The 25,463-nt window shown below is 53.4% G+C and overlaps 1 protein-coding gene across 4 annotated transcripts; it reads right to left on the bottom strand.

The window, feature by feature from the left end:
- Nucleotides 1-246: 246 nt before the first annotated feature.
- On the bottom strand, nucleotides 247-21,785 carry ST6GALNAC1 (ST6 N-acetylgalactosaminide alpha-2,6-sialyltransferase 1). Of its 4 annotated transcripts, XM_021066571.2 has the most exons (10): nucleotides 18,938-21,785; nucleotides 3,799-4,480; nucleotides 3,043-3,211; nucleotides 2,766-2,937; nucleotides 2,427-2,565; nucleotides 2,100-2,203; nucleotides 1,832-1,921; nucleotides 1,647-1,746; nucleotides 1,379-1,453; nucleotides 247-1,274 (listed from the first exon to the last, which is right to left on the bottom strand). In XM_021066571.2, the coding sequence occupies exons 1-10, from the start codon at nucleotides 19,063-19,065 to the stop codon at nucleotides 1,242-1,244; spliced, it is 1,692 nt and encodes a 563-aa protein (XP_020922230.1). In that variant the 5' UTR covers nucleotides 19,066-21,785; the 3' UTR covers nucleotides 247-1,241. The 4 variants fall into 4 exon arrangements, 3 of the variants coding, with proteins under 3 accessions (XP_020922230.1, XP_020922229.1, XP_003358003.2); XR_014820682.1 differs by lacking the exon at nucleotides 1,379-1,453 and having other exon boundaries at nucleotides 247-1,378; nucleotides 2,766-2,893; XM_021066570.2 differs by having other exon boundaries at nucleotides 247-1,453.
- Nucleotides 21,786-25,463: the final 3,678 nt, after the last annotated feature.

The following is a 25,463-nucleotide window of genomic DNA, read 5'->3' as shown; positions in this document are numbered from 1 at the left end:
GCATAGGTCACAGGCACGGCTTGGAGCCTGTGTTGCTGTGGCTGCGGCTGGCATCTGCAGCTCCCATTCGACCCCTAGCCTGGGAACCTCCATATGCCGTGGGTGCGGCCCTAAAAGAAGAAAAAAAAAGGTAATTTTAGAGATTAGAAAACAGTGGCCCTTGAAAAGGAAAGGTTAAAGGATGGTTTTTTCCAAAGAGTAAGATTGCAGCTCTTAGGCAACCATAAAATGAACACACGTCGTAAGTTTTATTTAACTTTGTAATTATTGAATTACTGGTAAAAACTGGTTCAAAATCCAGACACACACATATGGGCAATCAAGCATGCCAAAATGAATTTGCTAGGAGGAAGAAAACCCGTCACTATTCAAAGGGGAGTCATTTTTCACTGTACAAAATTTATTTGTCTCTCCGTGGACAAGAACCTTTTTTGTCGCTGTCAGTTTGCTACAACCCAGAGAGCTGTCAAGTAGCTCAAAGACCAGGAAAGGTGTCGCCCCTTCTAGAGTCAGATAGCCCCTGGAAGCATCCTCTAGACAATTTAGAGTGAAATTAAGTAATGCCTTCAAGATTTCACAGCTGCTAAATAGAAGATCTGGAAGTCAACGCCAAATCTATGTGTCTCTGTAAGTTCGGGCTCCTTCTTCGGAGCCTTGGGACAGGGAAGGTTCAGTTAAAATTCCTTGGTCTCAAGAATGGAACCCCTGGAATTCCCCGTCGTGATGCAGTGGAAACAAATCTGACTAGGATCCATGAGGACGCAGGTTCAATCCCTGGCCTCGCTCAGTGGGTGAAGGATCCGGCGTTGCCCTGAACTGTGGTGTAGGTCGAGGACATGACTCGAATCTGGTGTTGCTGTGGCTGTGGCGTAGACTGGCAGCTGTAGCTCTGATTGGACCCCTAGCCTCCATATGCTATGGGTACGGCCCTAAAAAAAAAAAAAAAAAAAAAGAGTGGAGCCCCTGCACCTCCATGGAACAGACTCTGGAATACATTTCCAAGGTCTCGAAAGCCTCAGTCAGTCCTTTACCATCCTGAGGGCATCTGCCTGCTCTGTGGTGTCACCTGGAGTCTGCAGGGACTCGCAGCCTGGTCGAGGCGCTGGGAAACAGCCCAGGCGTCTCCACGTCCCACTGCCCCACGCTCCTTGCTGTGACTGAAGGGCCTTCTTGGCCCAGGCTCCAGTCAGATGGTCGGTGTGGGAGTTCCAGGACGTTGGTACAGCCGGATAATACCTTCATCATGTAGCCGCTTCCAGAGTGTTCTCTCCAGCCTGAAGTCATGGTTGATATAAAAGATAGTCCGTTTCCATGACTTGTCATAGTAGTGATCGGAGAAGCGTTCGTGGCCCTCAGTGATGAAGCCATAGGCGCTCACCTGCATGAATGCTGGAGAAGTAAGGCCTGCAGGTGTGCCTCCCAGGCTCCTTCTCCCGGGCTCACGCTGTGTGTGCTGTAGCTGGGGTCCCTTTATCCGGGGTCCGTCCCGGGGTCTGGGTGCAGGCCCCCTGGATGCACGTTTGCACCCAGGCAGGTACTCACTCAGGCCACTCCGCCCACCCCAGCCATCCTCTCAGGCGGGGCAGGCCCAGCGATACCCCCGAGCCGCCTCTCCAGGTGCTCCTGCTCCTGAAGCAGAGCCTCACCTGGTCACAGAGCTGAAGGGCAGTCAGCAGCAGGAGGGCCCCCGTGGTGGGCCGGTATATTCTCCAGTGGGCCGTGTTCAGAGTCTTAGATCTCAGGAACCTGTGAGACACCCCAGCGCCCCAGCTGTCAGGAGGCTGCGAGGATGAGAGGGGCCCGGCCCCTTCCACGGGCTTCCTCCTCTCACCTGTTCTTCATGTAGCGGAGCAGGTCCGGGTGCAGCAACAGGTATCTGTCCATTTGCAAGGCTTCCTGGAAAGCTTCCTGGGGCCTGTGCCTGCGGGTCATTTGGGCTCAGTTCTCTTACCTCACCTGGTGTGGGCCAAGCCAAGGTCATGGGCACGATTGGTACCCCATCTCCAGGTGGCGGCTCAGACGGTCCCCACCTGGCCAACCCTGCACAGCAGCTTGCTCTCTACGAGCTCACCTGGGGGTGAGGCGAGGGGCGGTGGTACCTGAACCAGAAAAGGCTCTTTTTCACCAGGGTCTGATTCAGAAGCAGTGCTTCCAGCCACTCATAGTCCCGGGTGCCTTCCAGGAAGTGCAGGTAGCGGACGTCCTGAGGGCCAAGGACATCCTGCCTTCAGTGGGGTGGCTGGGCTCTGGCTCCAGACTGCCTGCCTGCCCTTTTCAGGCCTGTCTTGGCCCCCCTCCCGGCTCGTGCCCCTTGCAGAGACGGAGCCTGTACCCACCCCAGACCCAGGATGCTCGTCTCCCCATCTCCCCTGCATCCTCCTTTATTGGAAGCCTGCATGCGGCCAGGCCCATTCCTCTCTGCTCACCTTCCCCAGAGGTGCGTGCTGGAAGCCCCGGCTGCCCAGGATGAGAAGTGACTGGGTCAGGGAGAAGGCGGTAAAGCCGTAGAAGGATGTCCGAGTGCCCACATCCTGTTCGTAGCCCTTAATGACAGCTCCACTCAGCCTGGACGGAGAGACAAGGCAGTGCAGGAGGGAGCGCGTGGAGGGCTCGGGCAAGGAAGGAGACCCGGGGAGGCAGCGGCTGTTTACGGAGACTCTCTGGGGAGCCCAGGACCCCCGCCTTCCACATGCAGGCGCAGGACCCCTCTGAGATCTTTCGAAGAGCCCACCTCTGCGGGGACGGGGCGGGGGTGGGCAGCTCACCGGAACACGTAGTCGTGGCCGTCTATCTCCCGGCCCATGTGGGAATTGTTCAGGATGCCTCCGTTACCGACCACGGCACAGCGGATGCACTGGGAGCTCCCACTGGGGAGGGCGGCCAGGAGCAGCTGCTGCTGGGGCACCGGGGGGAAGCGTGTCACCACCTTCTGCACCACTGCAACAGGCGGGGGGCATTCAGAGCCCTGGGAGCGCAGGGGCCCGTGCCCCCACCCCCCACCGAGGCCTCGGGCACTCCCGGGCCCCGGGGGTGAGCACTCACAGGAGAAATTGAGCTCCATGAAGCCAAAGGGTGGAGCGAAGTGTTCCAGGCGAACCCACTCGCTCAGGTTGAAGTGTCTGGAGTCCAGGAAGAGGGTGAGGTTGGGCAGAAAGAGCTTCTGGAGCCAGGGTGACCTGGAGGCCTTGATCTTCACCGAGTCAGGGCAGGTCTACAGGCAGGAGGACGGGTCAGGCAGGCAGAGGCCTGGGAAGACCACGGCCCCGGCTGGGGGTGGGGGTGGGGGGCAGGGGCAGAAAGCAGGCCTCTAAGCTGGGGTGTCTGTCCTATTTCCACGCCTTCCGCCCTCTCCCGCCACCGATGGCCCAGCAAACCCCCCCACCCCGGGTTGGGGGCCCAGGGAATGGGTAGTTCTTAGCCCTCAAGGCAAATGCACCTTCCTGCGTGTGAGAGGTCTGGCCTGGCCTGCGAATGTGTTACGTGTCCCATATGCAGGGTGTGGTTGCTCACGTGCGGAAACATCCATATTCTGAATGCTTCCCTCCTGGGGCTGTGGGCCTGGGCTGGTTTTCTCAGGGATGGAAGAGGGAGGGTCGTGGAATTACCTGTGAGACTCTCCTGGCCTCCTGGGGACCCAGAGCAGGCCCTTCTCGCTCTCACCCTCGCCTGCGGCCTGGCCCAGGACTCCGGGATGAGAGCAGCGTGGGGGAGAGCAGGGTGGGACGAGGAGTGGAGCCTGTGGGGGGGGGGCGCTGCCTGCCTGGAGGGGCTCAGGGCAAGGGGAGGGGGAAAACTCACTGACTGGAGCCCCCCCACATCCAGGCTGTATTCTTCCTCAAAATCCCACTGCGGCTCGGACTTGAAGTTGGCGGCCTGCAGTCTCTGGGCTCTCTGGGTGGTGGGGCTCTGCGGAGGGGCCGAAGACGGGGTGGCCTGGGTGCTCTTCTCGGGTGGGACAGCCGCTGTGGTGGCTCCTGTGAGTCTGACTCCTGCTGGGGCCCGCACCCCCTGACTGACTGGAAGGGGCATCCTTGCTGTGGCTCTCGAGTGGCCCTGAGGCTTTGTGGGCACTGTCCTTGGGGCCATCAGCCTCGAGTTCTTGTCCCCTGGTCCTTCGGTCATCCTTGTGTCCTGAGCCTTCAGCGATGGTGCCTCTGTCCTGCCAGAGGTCATCCCCCTGCCTTGACCCTTCGGGGGCGGCGTGTCCACGGTGGCATCCTTGCTGTCCTGCGTCTCCAGTGCTGCTGTCCTGGCTGCGCTGGGTGCTCTGCTCGGCTCCTCTGCACTGGCCTTGCTGGCTTCTGCCCCTTTGCCCTTGCCAGCCACGTGGGTGGTGGCCTTGGGGTGTGTGGCCTTCGTGCTGGGCCCCTGCGATGACTCCACGTGGGTGGCCGTCCTCCTTGCCGTAGGGGTTGCCCGGGATGAATTCTTTTGTAGCAGCTCTGGCGACCTTTCTTTAATGTTCTCTGCATGCTGACGCCTGGGGACAGAGATGATTTGGATGAAGGCTGAAGGCTGTAGGGGCTTTGGAAGCATAGCTAGTATGTATTCTTGGGCCTCAGGTGGACGTCATTGGAGCCTCCAGGAGAGCTGAGGGAAGGTCTGTCACCATCCACACTCAAAACAAGCTGCATCGGGGTTCCTGTTGTGGCTCAGTGGGTTACAAACCCAGCTAGAATCGATGAGGATGCGGGTTGGATCCCTGACCTTGCTCAGGGGTTGAGGATCCAGCGTTGCCACAAACTGTGATCATGGATAAGGCTCAGATCTGGCGCTGCCGTGGCTGTGGCGCAGGCCAGCAGCTGCAGCTCCAATCTGACCCCTAGCCTGGGAACCTCCATCTGCTGCGGGTGCGGCCCTAAAAAGAAAAAGACAAAAAAATCCTAAAACGGGGTTCCCGTCGTGGCTTAGTGGTTAACGAACCCGACTAGTATCCATGAGGATGCAGGTTTGATCCCTGGCCTTGCTCAGTGGGTTAAGGATCTGGTGCTACTGTGCGCTGTGGTGTAGGTTGCAGACTCGGCTCGGATCCTGCATTGCTGTGGCTGTGGTGTAGACCGGCAGCTACGGCTCCGATTCAGTCCCTCACCTGGGACCCTCCATATGCTGCAGGTGTAGCCCTAAAAAAAGACAAAAGCAAATAAACAAACAACTCCCCCCCAAAACCCCTAAAACAAAACAAAATAAGATGCACTGTGGGCAATGGGTGTTAAGCAACTTACCTAAAGTTCTGACCACTAAAGAACGCTTAGAAGGAGTGTGGTATTTGAGGAGCTGGCACTGGCTGCTAAGGGCAGAGCTCTACTGCTCGCCCCCTCTGTGCTGCACCCCCAGCTCTCTGGGCTTGCTCCTCCGTGGCTCCCAGCGTCTGCTCTATTCCCGATTGTGAGTCTGAGTTTGTGTGACCCTAGTCCTGTCCCCTAGCATCTGTGTGATTCAGTGGACCATTTAAAAATAAATAAGTAAATAAATAAAGGGAGCTCCCATCATGGCTCAGCAGAGAGAAATCTGACTGGTATCTGTGAGGACCCGGGTTCCATCCCTGGCCTTGCTCAGTGGGTTAAGGATCTGGTGTTGTGAGCTGTAGTGTAGGTCACAGATGCAGCGCAGATCTGGCGTGGCTGTGGCTGTGGTGTAGGCCGGCAGCTGCAGCTCCCATTCGACCCTGAGCCTGGGAACCTCCATATGTCACAGGCACGGCCCTAAAAAGACAAAAAAAATAAAAATAAAGCAAGGATACCAAAGGTAACTTTATCCACAAGGGAATGAGAACGACGCACTCCTGTGCAGACCGTAGCTGCCAGCCTTGAGTTTGAAAGGTCTGCCTTAAAGATGTACTTTGGACCCTGTCATGGTCCAGCCCTGCTTAAAAGCAAACGGTTGCTTGTTGGGAAGATATTCACGCTCGGCAAATATTTGTCGAGAGCCTCCTCCCCCGCCTGCCACATGTCACGACCGCTGCTCTAGCGGGTGAGAGGCACGTGTCCCAGCCCCAGCCCCAGAGGCAGACGGGTGAGAAGCACAGACGGCTGGCGGGGCTCTGCCTGGCACCGTGGAGGCAAAGGAGGGTTGCCCGGAGGAGCTTCCCTCCGAGGAGGACGGGGCGTGGGGAGGAGGACGTTTCTGTCCCGCAGGGTGTTGGGGGTGGTAATTACAGGACAGGGGGGCGGGGCTGGGGGCTGGGGCAGGCAGGGCCAGAGGGGTCGTTTGGGGCATTTAGACCTTGTCATTTTCCTGGTCATCCAGGGGGTGGCGCTATGGAAGAATTTCAAGAGGGAGAAGGGGTGGGGGTGGCTGAAGGAAGGAGTGGGGCTCCCGAGCTGATTTCCGTCCGAGAGTGTTTACTTAGCTGTGGGAGAAGAAGGGTTCTGGGTGCTGGGTCTGCCTTCTGGCAGGCAAGGTTTCGGGCTCCAGGGACTGGGTTTATTCTCTCTTCATTTTCCACTTTGATGCGAGGCTGTCAAAAAGCCGCGTTTCATTTCTGCAAACCAGTACCAGGCGTTGTGCTGAGAAAAGCCTGGATCCTTAGCTCTGCCTGGACTTAGTGATGGGGTCTCCGTGCTAGATGAGTTTGGGGGGGAATTCCTGTCTGGGGGCCCAGCCACTCCCAGGCAGATTTCCCGGGGTCCTTCACCTGGTTTCCTAGGCCTCCCTGACTCATCTTGGTCACTCTCGTCCCAGGTTCCCTCTGTCTTGTTCCCATCATTCTTCTTCTACACCAAACGTAACAGCTTATGAAACAGAACATGAATGTGCAGCCAGACAGAGCCGAGTATTTCCATTTATTAGCTGGTGTGACCAGAAGAAACCTTAACCGACCCGACCCTTGGTTTTCTTGTCTGAGAAATGGGCTGCTGCTTTTAGCTGCTGGGAAGAGTCTGCTGTGAGCATTAACTGACAGCCTGTGTACAGCATCCGCACCGGAACACGCAGCCAGTGTAGCTTCCCTCCTCCCCGCTCACCGAGGGTCTCTGTTCTCTTTTTCCCGCTTTATCGTGTGCAAGTCAGGGATCTGCTTGGCTTGGTCTCTCATTCCTCGGGCTGCAGCTCTGACTTCTCCCAGCCGCGTACCTCAGCACTGACGCCTGTATCCTTTTCTGTAGCATCATTCCTACGAGACTGTCCTTGTCCCTGGGGATTCCGTGAAGGGCTTCACCAGACGCATCCCTCCCCACGGTGGAGCCCAGGATACACAGGAGACGACAAGTCAGCACACAGATAACTGCCTCGTCGTCACGAGGAGGCATGCCGGGAAATGGGTGGGTGTGAGGAGGACGGGGAGGGTAGCCCGACCCCAGCTCTGTTTCCCGGGACAGAGTCAGCATGAGAACCCTGCGAGTCATCGGAGCGGTCAGGTTGGGGAGGCCCTCTTGGCTCAGGGAGGCCATGTCATCTCTTTCTAAAATTACAGGAGTTCCCGTCGTGGCACAGTGGTTAACGAATCCGACGAGGAACCATGAGGTTGCGGGTTCGGTCCCTGCCCTTGCTCAGTGGGTTAACGATCCGGCGTTGCCGTGAGCTGTGGTGTAGGTTGCAGACGCGGCTCGGATCCCGCATTGCTGTGGCTCTGGCGTAGGCGGTGGCTGCAGCTCCGATTCGACCCCTAGCCTGGGAATCTCCATATGCCACGGGAGTGGCCCAAAGAAACAGCAGAAAGGCAATAAAATAAAATAAAATAAAATAAAATAAAATAAAATAAAATTACAGAGTCCGAGGAGGCAGAGACCATCCCGTGGGAGCCCCCCGCGGGCCGCGACGCAGCAGGGCTTTCAGAAGGGGCTTTCAGAGCCCCAAGGGAAGTGCATTTAAACCGCCGAGGGGTAGAATTTGAAATATGTACTTAGAGAAGAACATCTCATTCAGTGGATGTTTCCTAGATGCCCACTCTGTGCAGGGTGCCCACAGGTCCTGGGTGGGGCCCAGGAACACACACGTAAGTAAGGCTCAGACCTTGGCCGCACAGAATGTACAGTAATGGTTATTAAAGGCAGAAGACAAAGGGGACCTTTCATTCCCAGAGGGAAATGGCGCTGGCCCAAGGCCACGCATGCAGGAGGCAGATGCCCTCTGTTAACCCTGCTCCCTCCTGCGCTGTGGCCAGCACTCTCGGATGCCCCATTTCCCGCCCTCCTTGGCTCCATGGAGCACACTTATTCAGGTCCTCCAGAAGGAAGGGTCTCCGTTCCGCCCTTGACCCTGAGTGAGGCCCTAAGTTCTCTGAAGGCTGTTGGGAATGGGCTAGCAGGGGCATCCTTGCCTTGCACCTCCCGGGGTCCTTCCTCCCTGGGGCACACGCACATCTTGTGGCCCTAAGTAGCATGTGCCTCTGCCTTTGCTCTATGGCTCGAAGACGTACCTTGAATGTGAGATTGTTCAGACCAGAGAGGAGAGAGAAAGGCCACCGGACAGGGTTGGCCGGTGATGTGGACCAGCCTGGAAAAGCCAATAGTCTCTAAGCCTGCCATCTCTTATTCTCTTATTTATTTTCTCTCTCTCCTTTGTTTTAGGGCCGCACCCGAGGCTTACGGAAGGTCCCAGGCTAGGGGTCGAATCAGAGCTGCAGCCACCGGCCTACCCCACAGCCACAGCAGCAATGGATCCAAGCAGCGTCTGTGACCTACAACCACAGCTTATGGCAACACGGGATCCTTAACCCACTGAGCGAGGCCAGGGATCGAACCCGCATCCTCACAGACACTACACAGTGTCTGAGCCACAAGGGGAACTCCTGTGTTTTCATTTTTAACTAAGAGAAAAGAAAAACCGAGAAATTTATTTATAAGGATGGGACGTGTCGGGAGGAACCCAGGAGCACGAAGAGGCTGAGCCTTTAGGAGGGTCTGGGACCGGGGGTCTCCCTCTACGACCTCGTCTCTGTTCTGCCTCTGCTCCTCGCTGTCCGAGTCCGTCTCTTTCCCTCTCACCTGGCGCTGAAGGGGGGCTGCCCCGGAACACCTGCGTGGGGCCTGGTGACTCTCTTCACTCCCACTTTTTCATTTTTAGGGGCGAGATTCTGGCTCACTGGGGTCCCTGCCCAGGGGTCTGGGTCACACGGTCTGTGACATCCCACGCATGGGATGTCTCAAGAGGAAGAGGGGGTGTCTGGCTCACCAACTGGGCCGACGCCCCCAAAGTATTCATCCTGAAAAGATACCACTCAGTGCAGAGAAGAAAGGCTGAGTGAGTCCAGACTGAGCCAGATGGATTTGTGCTACCTTTACCGAGTGGAAGAATTTGGGTCCCAGGAGCCTGGAGATAAGGTTCACCTGTGAGCCTTCCCTTTAACCAGACAGCTGAGCCCAGGCTCCAGGCGTGCGTGGGCCGTTCGGCAAAGCAGACGCCCACGTGTCAGCTCCATCAGGCAAACAGCTCTTGCTGCTCAGCTCTGATTCTGCGTTCACGGCCACTTCCGCTCCCAGCCCCAAATCTCAAGAGGCCTGTACACGTTTGCCTCCCAAGCTACCCCACCTAACGTGGCTGGGACCGGGCAGGTAGTGAGGCAGGGCTGACGGACAGCTCCGCAGACAGCTCCGACAGCTGGCCATCTGCCTCGTGGTCATGTCGGCCCCGAAGGGCACAAGCCCTCCTCTGCGGTCCCACCCGGGAGCAAGCGTGGTACGAAGACTCCAGGAGGGACTCTTCCACCTGCAAACGCTCCGAGTGATGGATGACACGCCTAAATGCACGGGAAGCGGCAGCAGTGACCCAGGTAGTGGCAAAATTATGTAATTAAGTTTCATTCCAACTCCCTATAATTATGCACACCTATGATTGCTGGAGATGCGTTTACCTTGGCCTTTCCCTGTTATCATATATGGAATGTTCTGAGCGCTTAAATGGCCTCCATTCACAGACCGAGTGTCCTGCCTTCCTCTGGCCGGGACTCTGGGTGCTCCTGAACGAGCAACGCCGTGCCAGGCTGGGGGTGGGGGGGCCTTGTTTCTACGAAGGGCCTTCGGTTCAGATGGACAGGCAAACCAGTCCTGGAGCACACCCAGGCAAACAGCTGTTCGCTATTGTAATTCTGATGGGGAGGTAAACATATAAAATGCAGCATTTAAGGAAATGTATATATCAGAGTTCCCTGTTGGCCCAGTGGTTAGGGGCTCTCCATTGTCACTGCTGTGACTCAGGTTACTGCTGTGGGGCGGGTTTGATCCCTGGCCCTGGAACTTCCACTTGCTGCAGGTGTGGCAAAAAAACAAAACAAAAAAGGGAGTTCCCATCGCAGCTCAGTGGTAACGAACCCATCTAGTATCCATGGGGACACAGGTTTGATCCCTGGCCTTGATCATTGGGTTATGCATCCGGCATTGCTGTGAGCTGTGGTGTAGGTTGCAAACGCAGCTGGGATCCTGAGTGGCTGTGGCTGTGGCTTATGCCGGCGGTTGCAGCTCTGATCCCACCCCTAGCCTGAGAACTTCCATGTGTTGTGGCCCTAAAAAAAAAAATCTGTGCCAGGGATTACACAGCTCTATTTAATAAATGAAACAGAACTGCAACAAAATATTTATCTGGCATCCTCCTCCCTCTCTCTCTCTCTTTTTTTTTTTTTTTTTGTCTTTTTGCCTTTTCTAGGGCTGCACCCGCGGCATATGGAGGTTCCCAGCTAGGGGTCCAATTGGAGCCACAGCCGCCGGCCTACGCCAGAGCCACAGCAACAGGGGATCCGAGCCGCATCTGCAGCCTACACCACAGCTCACGGCAACGCCGGATTGTTAACCCACTGAGCAAGGCCAGGGACCGAACCTGCAACCTCATGGTTCCCAGTCGGATTCATTAACCACTGCGCCACGATGGGAACTCCCTCCCTCTCAATTCTTAAGGACACGTGACCCAGAGGAGTCCCGAAGCAAAGAAATGGCAAAATGTTCCAAGTTCAGTTTTGCCTGAAGCCATGAAACATCTGGCAACAGAGCAGTAGTATTTTCCCACGAATTCAGAACCAGAGGTAGGACTGGGGAACGTTGGCCAGCATATGGAAGAGGTTGTCCACACTGAAATTTGGCAGTGACACCCCCAATTATAGGTTGGTCATAAAACCATTAGGAGTAGATTATTTTTATCAGGAAACATAAAAAAGAACTCAAAAGCCTCTCTCAACAATCCCTGCCAAAAGCTTTGCTGCCCACACCTGCATTTTATCTTTATCTACGGAGCCTGCTTTTCACTTCCTGTTACCCAGCCGGCTCCCCCAGCTTTCATCCAGCTTCTCCCGGAAAGGGGTGCAGACTCTTGGCTCCCCAGCCCTGTCTGTCCTCACTGCCCGCTGAGCACCTTCCGCGGTGGGGAGCCCTTGCTCCCCTCCCTCAGCCCAGCCCGACTGAAGTTTCTAAAACCCCCTGGGGGTCCTCGTAGGTCTGCAGAGTCTCGGGTCTATCTGAAATGGAGACCAGCTGTTCTGCCTTTTCTTTTCTAACTTTGAAGTTTGTGCCCCTTCGGAAATCCTGAACATTTTTGCATGCGAATGAATGGTTTCCACTTTAGAACTTGACTTTGAAAATGTACATGTGTCTACCCGTTGCTTCCACGACTGAAAGCTGTACTTGGCCTTCATTCTGTCGGTGTGCTGGGGGGAAACGTGCAGGAATCCACATTCTGTTGTTACTCTCGGTGATTCTTTTGCACATCGAGGCCAGCTCTTTTGTTTGTCTTGGTTCTGGCCAGTTAAATCCTAGCAGGGACAATAGATAATAGAAGGGGGAGAGGGAGAACAACGAAGCACAGCCCCAGGTGCTTTGGTGGCTGGATCTCATTTCCAGAGTTTTCCCGCAGGGAAGTCTTGTCCCGAGAAGCCGTTCCCCTGCTGAACACACTGTGGGCCAGAAGGTGGGAAACTGGTTTAGCAGTTGGGCAGCCTCCCTCCCTGGGATCCACGGGTATCTACACAACCTCACACACACACAGAGCTCTCCCCAGACCCTCGGAGACGCAGGAAGACCTTAAATCGGGGTGGGGGCGCGTGGGACCAAGGTAAGAAGATGCCAAAACAGTGACAGGTAGGAATGCCTGTTGAGGTGCAATGGCAGCGAATCCAACTAGTGTCCATGAGGATGCGGGTTTGATCCCTGGCCAGGTTCCGTGGGTTGGGGATCCAGCATTGCCGTGAGCTGTGGTATAGATCCCACGTTGCTGTGGCTGTGGTGTAGGGCAGCAGCAAAATAAGTAAATAAAAAATGAAAAGGTCAAGATACAAAATGACCTGCATGGCTCAGGCGCAAGAAACCCAGGACTGTTTAAAGCCAAGTCCATTTTTATGCCCTGTTATCTGATAGGATAATCACACTTGAGAGTAAAATTTGTTTCAGTAAAATCATCCCAAGTTCAAGTGATTTAAAAAAAAAAAAAACTTTTCAAAAAAATTTTATTGAAGTCTAATTGATCAGCATATCTTTTTTATTTTTATTTTTTGGCTGCGGTATGTGACGGCTTGATGCGGGATCTCAGTCCCCAGACCAAGGATTCAACCCGGGCTGCGCAGCTGTGAAAGCATTAAATCCTAACCATTAGACCACCTGGGAAGTTCCTAGGTGACTTTTTTTTTTTTTCCCCAAACTCTCTTAAATTTGTTTTTGTTTTTATAGGCTAATAGGGGATGGGTTGGGAACAGGTGACATTTTTATCCTGGTATTTTAGAGATCCTGGCCTTGGGGGCAAAATAACTTTCCTCCCCTCCCCTGCTGCCCCTCCCCAGAGCCTTCTACAGGGAAAGGAGAGAAGGAAAGGCTGAGGGGGTCAGAAGAGCTTCTTGAGAAGTTCTGCAGAGTCCCCCGGCCTTGGCAGCGTTCAGTAACTCCAGGATCAGGGTTTTATCATGCTTCCTTCCTGGGGACACAGGGAGCTATGAAAGCAAGTGGAGCAGTCTCCTGCAGCGTGCCATGAGGCGCAGCCATCTGGTGTGTTATAAATGTCCCCTACTCTTCGTGCCCTTTGGACTCCCCTGGGTGTGTCCACGTGTTGAACCTGAGTCTGAGAGAACGCTAACTTCTTGACACTTGAGTGAGGGGCAGCGGAGCACAGCCTGTGGACAGTGGCCTCGCTGAGCTCTAGCCCGGAGCAGCTGACCAGCCAGCTGTGTCATCTCAGGCAAGTCATAGAACCCTTCCAGCATCTGTTTTCTCATCCATCAAGTGAGAATCTTTTTTTTTATTATTATTATTTTTTTTATTATGGTCACACCTGCAGCATATGGAAGTTTCCAGACTAGGGGTCAAATCGGAGCTGCAGCTTCAACCTACACCACAGCTCACGGCAACACCAGATCCTTTAGTCCACTGAGCAAGGCCAGGGATCAAACCCGTATCCTCATGGCTACTAGTTGGGTTCTTAACCCACTGAGCTGCAAAGAGAACTCCCATCAAGTGAGAATCTTAATACCCACCTCATAAAACTGTTGTAAGGATTTTAACAAGTCAATGTATGAGAGGCATTTCAAAAAATACTGTTATATAAATACAGGTGACTTGAGTTGGGTCAGGTGCTAACACTGTATGACATACAGCGAAAGTTAGAGACACCCATCAGCTGCCTTTTGGGTTCATGTGTCCAGAGGTGAAAATGCAAAGGGCGGGGGCCGGGCTTGAAGGCCGTGGGTGAATCACATTCACGGACAGCCCTTAACCATTTCAAGTGAGGAGTCAAGGACTAGCAGGTAGGCATATGCTACTCAGAAAGATGCAGTAGGTAGCAAAAGGAAGAGCAGGGAGAGAGGAGACGGTTGCCTTGGGAGTCAGGACCCTGGAGCAAGGAGACGTGGGACTGCTCTATTTTGATGTGAGCCTCGGAATACTATTTCATCAAGACATTCACCCATTACTCAAAATTTTAATAGCTATAGAATGAGGTTATTTACGGCCACACATTCTTTCATCAACTAGCATTTGTACTGTGCTGTGTCTACACAGTGTCCAGGACCCGTCAAATCAGTGGGAAGTGGAGACAAAGAAGGTAGATCTGAAGGGCCCCACAGGCTGTGACAAAGGGACAGGGATGCCCTCCTGATGGCCTTTTTTTTTTTTTGGCCTCTCCCGCAAAAGGCAGTCGTCCCGAGGCCAGAGATCTAACCCACACCATGGCAGCGACTCAGTCCACAGCCGTGACAATGCCAGATCCTTAACCCGCTGAGCCACCAGGGAGCTCCACCAGCCTGGTGTCTTGGTGGCGGCAGGGGCTTTGGAGCTAACCTGCTTGGGTTTGAACATGAGTGATGAAGGTGACCTTGGACAAGGGACCTAACCTCGGTCGTCTGTGAGGCGGCGGGGGCGGCGAGGCTGATAGCATCTACTTTCAGGCTTGATAACACGGTTAGAATCATACCTTTCTAGACCGGTGCCTGGCGCACGGGGGGCGCCATATCCGTGTTTGGCAAATGAATCGTCCCTCCGACTCCCACTGCCGACAGCGTCCTGCCTTCTCCCGTTTCTGCACCATTGCCTGCGCCGTTTCCTTGGTGTGCGACACCCCTGCCTGCCCAGGGCACACAGCCGCCCCCAGGTTCTCCTCACCCCCGCCCCGGTGGCCGGAGTTGCTCTTTTCCATCTGCTCCCGGAGCGCCTGGCGCGTTTGACGTTATGGAGATCATTTATCCCCACCGATGATATCACTTGCGTCTCTGGCTTTGCACGTGTCTCTCTCCTCCCTTGGACTTTTTTTTTTTTGGTCTTGGTCTTTGTGCCTTTTCTAGGGCCACTCCCGCGGCATATGAAGGTTCCCAGGCTAGGGGTCCAACCGGAGCTGTAGCCACTGGCCTGCGCCACAGCCACAGCCACGCCAGATCTGAGCTGCGTCTGCAACCTACACCACAGCCCACGGCAACACCGGATCCTTCACCCACTGAGCAAGGCCAGGGATCGAACCCGCAACCTTATGGTTCCTAGTCGGGTCCGTTAACCACTGTGCCACAACAGGAACACCCTCCCTCGGACTTTGGGTCTCTTGAGAGTCAGCGCGTCGTCGTGGAGAAGCATGGGGTTTGGAGCGCAGGTCCCCTGTGTTCAGATGGCCGTTTTACTCCTTCGTGTCTGGGCGGGATGCCCCGTCACCCTTTTGAGTCCCATCGTCTTCCTTTTTGTAAATGAATAAAGATGCTCCTGCTGGACAGTCATTGGGAAGCTCAGCAATAACCAGTGGCAAGGCCGCTGGAGCGCCGGCTCGGGCTGGGACATCTCCAGCTCCGAAATGATCCCGGTGTGCCCGTGGGGCGTCAGCGCCGCCGTGTTAAGGACCTTCGGAAACACGGGGAACTCCTGGTGGGGCGGGCATCTCACACCCCTTCCCATCCTGAGCGCACGCTCACCCTCTGCCCAGGCAGCTCTGGGGGGGAAGGGGGACCCTTGCCAGTCTCTGAACCGCAAAACGTCCTGCCACTCTCTCCTCTTTCTCCCTCCCCCTCCTTCAAAATAGCTCCTGATTTTCCACGTCTTCCGGTTGGTTGGTCCCGCCGCCTCTGTCCCCACGCGTTTCGAAGGCTCCCCGGTCCGTCTCTTCACGTCGGGATACTCTGCTCGCGGGTTCTGTCCAGCTCCTGTGGCTGCTGCTGGTCATGGTCAGGCCACAGTGGCGCCTCCTGCCTCCTCCCAGCCCATCCTGCTCGCTTCTGACAAGCTCATGGCTTCATACTATTTTCACGAGGCCACCTCCCTGCCTGAAAGCCGTCGGCAGCCGTCCTTGGCCCCACCTTCCTAAATGCCCTTCCTCTGCTCCCCGGGGAAGCCCTTCACTTCCCTAAGGTGCCTTTCCTCCCGGCTCAGCAAAGAGGAAGCTCATTTAGGGCTTAGGCAGGCTGGCCGCCTTGACAATCCTTTTCTCACCACACGCCTTTCCTTGAACACCTACCCAGCCCTACCGTCCCCCAGATTCCACCTTCTCTTTGAAGCTTCAACAGACACCAAATCCTTCCCTCCAGGGACCGCTCCCATCACGACGCGCTGTCTCTGTGGTTTTGGGACGTGATTGTGTGAACAGTTTATGGGGAAGTCTCCCTGTGTGGCCCTTTTCCTATCCTTTAAAGAAAGCCTGGACAGAGTCCATAACTCGACAGTGCCTTTCAAACTCAGGACAATCCAAAATGCGTATGCATCAAATAACGGAGCTTCAAATGACCTGAAACAAGAACTGACAAAACTGAAGGGAGAAATAGACGAATTCAAACCTGTTTTGGAAATGTCAGGGCCTTTCTTCTAAAGTTAAACATATACCTCCCTTATGACACAGCAATTTCACCTCTAGATATTGATCCAAGAGAAATAAAAACATCTACATAGGAATATTTATACAACGGTGTTCTTAGCAGATTTATTCATAGTAGCCAGAAACCGGAAACAACCCAAATGTCCATCAGTAAGAGAGTGGATGAACAATGCACTGTGTTTTCATACAATGAAATGGTTTATAAATTTAAGAGGATCCTCAGATGCACTAGTGGCCTGAGAAATGCAAATTAAAAAGAGAAGCACACTTTCACCTATCAGATAATTAAACTTGAAAAACACGAATGATAGCCAGTGTTGCCCCAGAGGCTGGTGAGAGTTAACTCTCACACCTGCCCGTAGAGCCTTTTCTGAGGATGATTTGATGGTACCTGTGGACATTTTTTTTTTTTCTTTTCAGGGCTGCACCTGAGGCATGTGGAAGTTCCGGGGCTTAGGGGTTGAATCGGAGCTGTGGCTGTAAGCCTATGCCACAGCCATAGCAACGCCAGATCCAAGCTGCGTCTACCACCTATGCCACAGCTTTCAGCAACACTGGATCCTTAACCCACTGAGCAAGGCCAGGGATTGAACCCGTATCCTTACTGACACTATGTCAGGTTCTTAACCCACTGAGCTATGACAGAACTTGGGTACCTGTTGACATCTCATGTGAACATATCGATTATCTTGGCAAGCCCACGTCTAGAAACCTCGCTACAGAAATGCTTACTTAAGTGCAGAAAGGTATGTGAAAAACAGGTGGCAGCCCAAGTGCCCATCGATAGGGACTGGTTAAATAAACTATATCCATTCGGTGGAGTGCTATGCAGCCATGAAAAGGAAGGGGGCAGATCTGTTATGTGCCACCATGGAAGAAGGGATGATATCGTGTTGACTTAAAAAAGTCAACCTGTGGAACAATGTGTGTAGTGTGATATCTTTTTATCGGTCCATCAACCTATCTATCCATCCAACCAGCCCGCCAGCCAGCCAACCATTTGTCCCTTTATCTATCCAATCATCCACCCATCTATCTCTCATCTATCAATCATCTGTCTGTCCGCCTGCCTATCTATCCTGTCTATCTACTTATCTGCATATCTCTCTGTTGTAAGGGCTTGTCTAGCATAAGGTAAAGAGCCAGGTTATGGAACCAGAATGTCCGGGTTTGATTCTTGGCCCTGCGACTACCTGGCCCTGTGAACTTGATTCATTCCCTTTACCTCTGCGTGTCTCCATGTACACACACTCGTAAGCCGTGGCGAGTTAACACCACCTAAAGCATTGAGAGTGGGACCCGGCATAGAGTACAGGCCATAGCGTACCAGCTACGGTAGCATGAAGAGCACGGACGCCCCAAAGCCTTTGGAGGGTCAGCCCTGAAGAGAGGGTAGAGACGGGATATAGCGGAGAGAACCCCACTGCCTGCTTTGCCTTTCTGTATTTTTTTTTTTTTTCTTTTTTTGTCTTTTGTTGTTGCCATTTCTTGGGCCGCTCCCGCGGCATATGGAGGTTCCTCAGGCTAGGGGTTGAATCGGAGCTGTAGCCACCGGCCTACGCCAGAGCCACAGCAACGCGGGATCCGAGCCGCGTCTGCAACCTACACCACAGCTCACGGCAACGCCGGATCGTTAACCCACTGAGCAAGGGCAGGGACCGAACCCGCAACCTCATGGCTCCTAGTCGGATTCGTTAATCACTGCGCCACGACGGGAACTCCTGCCTTTCTGTATTTTTTTTAACCTTTGTGAGAGAGCCTGTTTTCCTGTCAGATTCTAATAGTGAAACAGAATCATTTGAAACACCCTGAATCTGGAAAGAAAGGGGTCTCTCGCTGCCGGGGATGTGTTTATAAGAAAAATGGTCTAGGAATTCTCCTGGGGTGCAGCCGGTTAAGGATCCGGCGTTGTCACTGCAACGGGCCTGCTGTGGCTCCGGTTTGATCCTTGGCCCCCAAACTTGCATGTGCCGTATGTGCAGCCAAAGCAAAAACCAAAAACAAAAACCGTCTAGAAGGTCCTTTTGAAGGATTCGCCTGGGGCCCCAAATTTAAGCTGTCTCCCTTGGTAAACAGTCTCCCATTTTATTATTTTTTGTCTTTTGGGGACCGCACCCACAGTATATGGAGGTTCCCAGGCTAGGGGTCTAATCAGAGCTGAGGCCACCAGCCTACCCCACAGCTACAGCCACGCCAGATCTGAGCCACGTCTGTGACCTACAGCACAGCTCATGGCAACGCCAGATCCTTAACCCACTGAACCAGGCCAGAGATCGAACCCGAAACCTCATAGTTCCTAGTCAGATTCGTTTCTGCTGCGCCACGACAGGAACTCCAACAATCTCCCATTTTAAAATGTCTCAGGGATCATATGAGTTAGAAATTAATGGGATTCCTGGGATAAATCTTTTGCTTTAGGACACGGAGAGTGGCATGTAAAAACGAACCCCAAAGCTGCTCTTATTACTCATGGTCCCAGAGGGGAAAATAGTTGTGTTTTCTCCCTCTGCCTTCTGGAGACCAGTCCAATAGCTCTCTAATCCCTGCCTCCAGCTCCTCTGGGTGCAACCTCCATGGCACACCACCTCCGTGTCCCCCAAGTCCTTGCCAGGGGTTCCTGTAACCGCCTGCTCCCTGATGCCGCCTGTAAACACAGCAACGTCTCAGAGGTCCCCAGCCCTTCCTGGGCGATATTTTTTCAATGTCTTCTAACCAATTATGGGGAACCTGGAAAGGCTCAGCATCTTACCTGATAGGCTTTGTATTGGATCCCTTAAAAAAGGAGGGCAGAGCGAAGAGGCAGATGAGCACAGCCGAAAGCAGGAGCCACTGGACAGCGTGGCCCAGGCGACCCAGTCTCCTTGGGCAGGGCCTCATTGTGGTGGGTCGGCCCTTGCAGGGAACTTGTGCATATCCTAGGGCTTTGAAGGAGACAGCAAGTAGTTTAACTGCTCGGCTCTCCTGGCCGGAGTGTGGCGCGTACACACCCTTTATCTCAGCAGCCAGCCACTCTGGTGAATGCCGTCAATGAGTCGGCCAGGGAAGGGAGCCGCCTTCGCTGCTTTATGAAGGCTTATAGGCTGGCTGGCGAGCTTGAAGGAAGAGACACTCCTTCTGTTCAAACAAGTTCACCTTCTCTTGCTTTGTCTCCCAAGCTGATTTCTGAAGGTAGAACTTAATGAGAAACATACACACATGACCCGGAGTCTCCCTTTCATCAGATGCCAGACCCTCTGGGACCCTGGACAAGCACGTGAGCCGGAAGGGCCCTGCACGGCCCCCACGCTCCGCGTGAGTTTTATCAGAAAAACAGAGGGAACCCGTTCAGGTTTCAGACCCCTCACCCCCCGCCCCAGCAACCTTTCCCTGAAAAACCACTGGGCAGCCGTAGACGTCTCATTTCCTGAGGATTTAGAACAGTAGCTCTGTCTCAGGTGCCCACTGGAATCGTCTGGAAAGCTCACAAACATCCTGGTGCCCAGGCTGCACCTCGGCCAATCAAACCAGAATCTCTGAGGATGGGAACTTCCAGGCAAGGGTGTTTTTTGGTTTTGGGATTTTTTTTTTTTTTCCTGCATTTTAAGGCCACATGTGTGGCACATGGAAGTTCCCAGGGGTCAAACCGGAGCTGCAGCTGCCGGCTTACACCGCAGCTACAGCAACACAGGATCTGAGCTGCATCTGCGACCTACACCACAGCTCACGACAATGCCAGATCCTTAACCTGCTGCATGAGACCAGGGATCGAACCCACATCCTCATGGTTACTGGTTGGGCTTGTTACCACTGACGCACAGCAGGAACTCCCAGGCAAGGGTATTTTTTGAGTTCCCTGGGGGGGTTTCACTGTGCGGTCACATTGAGAACCACGGATGTACAGCCAGTTTGTGCTGCCTTCCCTGCTCCTCTGGAGTCCTGTCCTGTGGGATGCTTCCTGGGCACGGAGACAGCCCTCCAGGCACTCCAGGAGCCGGCACCACTCTCGGCCCATTTTACAGTGGAGAAAGGTGCCTCTGTGCGTGGGCGGCTAGCCTGGGATCACAGAGTCAACCACTGGCTGGGGGACCAGATCCAACGGACCCACAGACTGTGTTCTGACCCGCTGCACAGCAGTGCCTCTGAGCCTTGATATGAAAGACAAAGCAAAACGCAGAGCACTTGGGGAAAAGGTCCAGCACAGAGAACTAATGTCCAGATCAGTTGTAGGCAACCTGGAAAAATTCCAAGTAGCCCTTCCTAAAATACAGGGCGGGGCGGGGCACGGGGTGGGGGTGTGTTTCCAGTGCGGTTGGACCGAGCAGGTGCCTTCCAGCAGTCAAGCGGGAAGGGCGCAGCCCGAGCATCAGGGTGTTGCAGGACTCTGGACCCGGGTTCTCCGGTCACACGTGGCACTGTTAGTGCATTCCTCTAAGGGCACGACTTCTGATTCTGCACCCTGTGTCCTTGGCTTTCACCCAGGGCGTGCACCTGTAAATGCTCAGAGCGCCTTCCCCAGGGAGGACGAAAAGAGTACGCGGGGGGTTCTGAGCAGCTGAGAGGAGCACTGAGGAGGCTGCCGTCGTCCCAGGCTGCCCCATTCTGACTCGTGGCACTATTCCAGGGGATGGGCTGGGGACACGGAGACAGCCTTCTCTTAGTCCCATTCAGTCTCTGTCTCTCTGTGCACACCTAACCTGTAAGTGCTCCCACACTGACACGGAAACAAACATCTCCTGAATGGAACCTGTCCACACTCTGCCTTAACTGACCCTTTGCCCTGTGATTGCCTGCATTCTTGGCACAAACCCTTAGCCCATATCCTGGTGCCTGTTTGCAATGCCAGGCAAATGACGTGCATGGTGGGAAGGGACTTTCTTACCCACAGCCCTGGTTTGCCAAACGGAGCGCCTCTCACCCCGCCTGGCATTCTGTCGGAGGCACTGGCCATCAGTGCCCTGGCTTCCACAGAGCTTGGAGATCTGGCTGAGCTCCTGGGTGCCAGCTGAACTCCTGTTCACAACCTGTGCCTCTCAGCACCTGAGGAGTGGGTTGAACCGGGAGTCCTTGAAGCCAGCTGGTAGGGCAGGTTCACTCCGAGGTCTAGCTTCCGGGTTCTCGGGTTCTCAGCTTCCAGCCCCGCAGGCTGCTGTGTGCACCTGGGCTGAATAGGAGAGGCAGGGACTACAAGCTTTCATGGAGACTGACTTGCCAACAGTTTTTCAAATGTCATTACAATTTTCATGTTCTGGAGGATCTGCTTTTTCTTTCCTTTTTAAGCGAAGGCTTTTGACTTTCGTCTCCTTTATATACCAGCCCATAGGATACGTGAGGCCTTACAGGCAGAGGAGTTGTTAAAAGATTGTTTTCAGTAAAAGGTAAAATCATGGCTCTCATACACACATATGTGAAACATGAAAATGCGTTAAAGATTTTATTCCATTCATGAACGAAGCAGGCAGACATAGTAACTGATTCAAGGGAGACATAGAAGAGTTCCTGTTGTGGCTCAGTGGTTAACGCATCTGACTAGGAACCATGAGGTTGCGGGTTCAATCCCTGGCCTCGCTCAGTGAGTGAAGGATCCGGCGTTGCCGTGAGCTGCCTAAGACAAAAAAAAAAAAAAAGAGAGAAAGAGACATGGAGAAGCTCACATTAATGAAGAGTGAGGACTGTGGAAATGCATCTCGAATGGGGGCAAACTGGTTTCTCCTGAGGGAGAAGGGAAGTCACAGCCAGGGAACAATTTGTGTGCTTATCAACAGTTGTAAAGCGGCTGCAAGGCGATGGGAAGCCAACGTCGGCCAACTGGAGGGCTGTCCTCTAAATGATGCATAGTCTTCCATCAAAGCACAACAGTTTTCAAGAGTGTGTAAGCCTTAGGACCACTCCAGGATTAGAATTCATTTTTCTTTTGCAGGTGAAGGAATTGGCTATTTTTTTTTTCATTTTTTAAAGTTTTATTGAAGTATGGCTAATTTACAATGTGATAATTTCTGCTGTACAACAGAGTGATTCAGTTATACATATACGCAGGATTGGAATTCTTTTTTTTTGGACTTTTTGCCATTTCTTGGGCCGCTCCCGCAGCATACGGAGGTTCCCAGGCTAGGGGTTGAATCGAGCTGTAGTTGCCGGCCTACACCAGAGCCACAGCAATGCAGGATCTGAGCCAGGTCTGCAACCTACACCACAGCTCATGGCAATGCCGGATCCTTAACCATTTTTATTTTAAAGCTTAATTTGTCTGGTATTACTATAGCCATTTCAGCTCTCTTATGGTTGTTGTGTGCTTTCTAGAATTTTTTTCATCTTTTTACTTTCAGCTAAGCTGTATCTTTGAATCTAACGTGGGTCTCTTGTAGATAGCATACGGCTGGCTCTTTTTTTAAAAAGATCCAGTCTGACAATTTCTGACTTTTGATTGGGTTTTTAAACTCTGCACGTTAATGATATTATTGATAGGTGGATTTATATCTGCCACTTTGCTTCTTGAGGTTTATACGTCTCCTAATTCCTCTGTTCCTCCTTTTCTACCGCCTTTCATCTTAACTGGATAGTTTCTGACATACCATTTTAATTCTTTCAATGCTTTCAAACTATTTGTTCTTTTCCTATAGGAAAACAGGACTGTAGCTGCTATGGAACTTGAAGCTGCTCTAGGGCTTACAGTACACATGTCTCAGAATCTCCTCCTTGACATGTGCGCTAACTTCATTCCAGTAAGAAATCAAATCCTCCTCCTACAGCTTTAGTTCCCTTTCCTCACTCTTTTTGCGATAGTCTTGCCGTAATGTATGTCGATATGTGTTACAAACTCAACAATACGTTCTTATAATCATCGTTTTATATAATCTTAGGGGTTTTTTTGGTTTGTTTTTTTTGGTCTTTTGTTGTTTTAGGGCCCCGCCCGCAGCATATGGAGGGTCCCAGGCCAGGGGTCTAATAGGAGCTACAGCTGCTGGCCGACACCCCAGCAACACCAGATCCGAGCCATGTCTGCGACCTACCCCCCACAGCTTTGACCCCCTGAGCGAGGCCACGAGAGCCCAAGGATTGAACCTGCAACCTCATGGTTCCCAGTGGAATTCGTTTCTGCTGCGCCACGATGGGAACGCCTCATCTCAGGTGTTTGAAAGACGCAAAGGGGCAAAAAGAGAGCCCACACAGATTTATGCAGCGAAAAAATTAATCTTCTTCTTCATCACTCTGGTTCTCTGTATTTGCTCTTGTAGATTTGCAGTACTGTGCGCTGTCGTTTCCTTTTGTCCAGTAGACCTTCCTTCTCACCGCCTGCCTTTGTGTCGTCAAGTATGTCCACATTCCTTCGTTATAAGCCCAAGAGTGTGATTTTCTGGATGCTGTTTTATGAGATGGCTTTTGAAATCAGTTGAGAGAGGGCCGAGCAGTAACCACGCAGGCACACCGCCTCTCATTATGGCCACACGCTCGCCTTTCCTGGGGTTCCTGTGGGTTTTTTACGTGGATTTAAATCGCTCTCGGGGATCGCTTCCTTTCTGCTTGTAGAACTTTTTTTTTTTTTTTCCTTGGCGGCACTTATTTCTGCAAGTATCACGAGGTTACTTTCCCTTTTAATGGTTTTCCTACAATGTGCTTGTCTCTGAGGAACCGAGAGATGTTCACAGCGTCCGGGCCCTGTCACCTTTCATTATGAAGACAGAGGGCGAAGGCCGCGGGGGAGGCTTTCGGGGGCCTGAAGTACAGGCTGGTGGTTATGGCTCGTGCTGTGCCAGGTGCGGGCACCAGAGACCAAGGTGCTTATTGGTCTTACATGCCTGTGACAAGGGGCTTTCTAAAGTGCGGGGTCCAGGGAGGGGCTCTTTGTGTCTGCAGGCGACGCTGTCCTGTGCTCCCCTTTAGCCAGACTTGCGTGTTTGCCCAGCTAGAATGAGAAGGCCCCTGGCGCCTCAAGCCGCAGTGTTTTCCTTTGTAACAGGGTCAGCTGGCATAACCCTTTCCTAGATGTTTCAGAGACACACAAAGGCGAAAATAATGTCATTTGGTAAAAAGGGGAAAAAACAGAGAACTTGACTCTGTGAATCTTTGTGGTTAAGGAAGGAAGGATGATGCGGGGTGCCCTAGGCAAGGGTTCGTTACTAGGCTGGCTTTCTCATCTTCCTTCCACACAGAACGTTCTGCCCCCTGGATGGTCACGCTAGCCAGGTGTGCGTGTCTTGGGCACTGATTCTGCCTCAGATGGCCTGTTAAGAGCCCTCTGGGCTGCCGGAAAGGCCAGGCAGACCGTGATGGACTTATGTGATGACTTTTCTGCTGCCTCTGGACCCCCCTATGGTATTTCTTGTTCTCTTAAGTCTCCAGTATCGACAATAGAGCCTAGTTTGTCGGCTTGTTTTTTTTTTTTTTTTTTTTTTTTTGGTCTTTTTGCTTTTTAGGGCCACACCCACAGCCTATGGAGGTTCCCAGGCTAGGGGTCCAACCAAAGCTGTAGCTGCCGGCCTGCCCCACAGCTAACGAACGGGTCCTTAACCCACTGCAAGGCCAGAGATCGAACCTGTGTCCTCATGGATGCTAGTCGGGTTCACTAACTGCTGAGCCGCGACGGGCACGCCCTAGTTCGTCTTCTAAGGTCATAGCTTACCCTTCCCCAGGGCGCGGGGGACCATCTGCCATCCTGCTTCTCCTTTCCGAGGAACTAGTCTGATGGAAAGAAAGGTACATATGCGCCTCAGCCCAGGGTCACGGTGACAAGCGCCGTCTAAAAGAAACGCGACACAAATCGAAGTTTTGCTGGCACATTCACTTGATTTGCCTTTATTGAGGGCTTACTCGGTGTCGGTCCCCTGGGGTATCAAGTGTCACCTGGTGTGTGGCTCTGTGACGGAAGACACGGGAGCCGCTGGAAGTGCACAGGGAGGGCATGTCTCACCAGCATGCGGGCAAAAAGGTTCCCTACGCCTTGTTCCCATCATGGCCAGTGAGGCCCCTCGAATGACGTGGGACACAGACACACAAAGGGCAGCACCAGGAAGGCAGAGGATGAGGGTCCAGCCAGAGAACTCTACCCTGGCCACTGCCAGCCCAGATTTCCAGCGGGACCCAGAGAGGAAGGGTTGAGAATTAACGGCCAAACTGCACAATGGCCTGATGTTAATACTGATTGTGTCGCTGTTCCCATTGTGGCTCAGTGGGTTAAGAACCCGACTGGTATCCATGAGGACGCAGCTTCAATCCCTGGCCTCGCTCAGTGGGTCAAGGATCTGGCGTTGCCGTGGCTGTGGTGCCGGCTGGCAGCTGCAGCTCCCATTTGACCCCTAGCC

Source organism: Sus scrofa, chromosome 12, assembly GCF_054392235.1.
Source record: "Sus scrofa isolate SSC_HxYL_T2T_F1_AM1 chromosome 12, Sscrofa_HxYL_maternal_Yorkshire_Landrace_v2.0, whole genome shotgun sequence".
Lineage (NCBI taxonomy): Eukaryota > Metazoa > Chordata > Mammalia > Artiodactyla > Suidae > Sus > Sus scrofa.
Note: the sequence above shows the minus strand (reverse complement) of the source record. Positions and strands in the feature narration are given on the sequence as shown.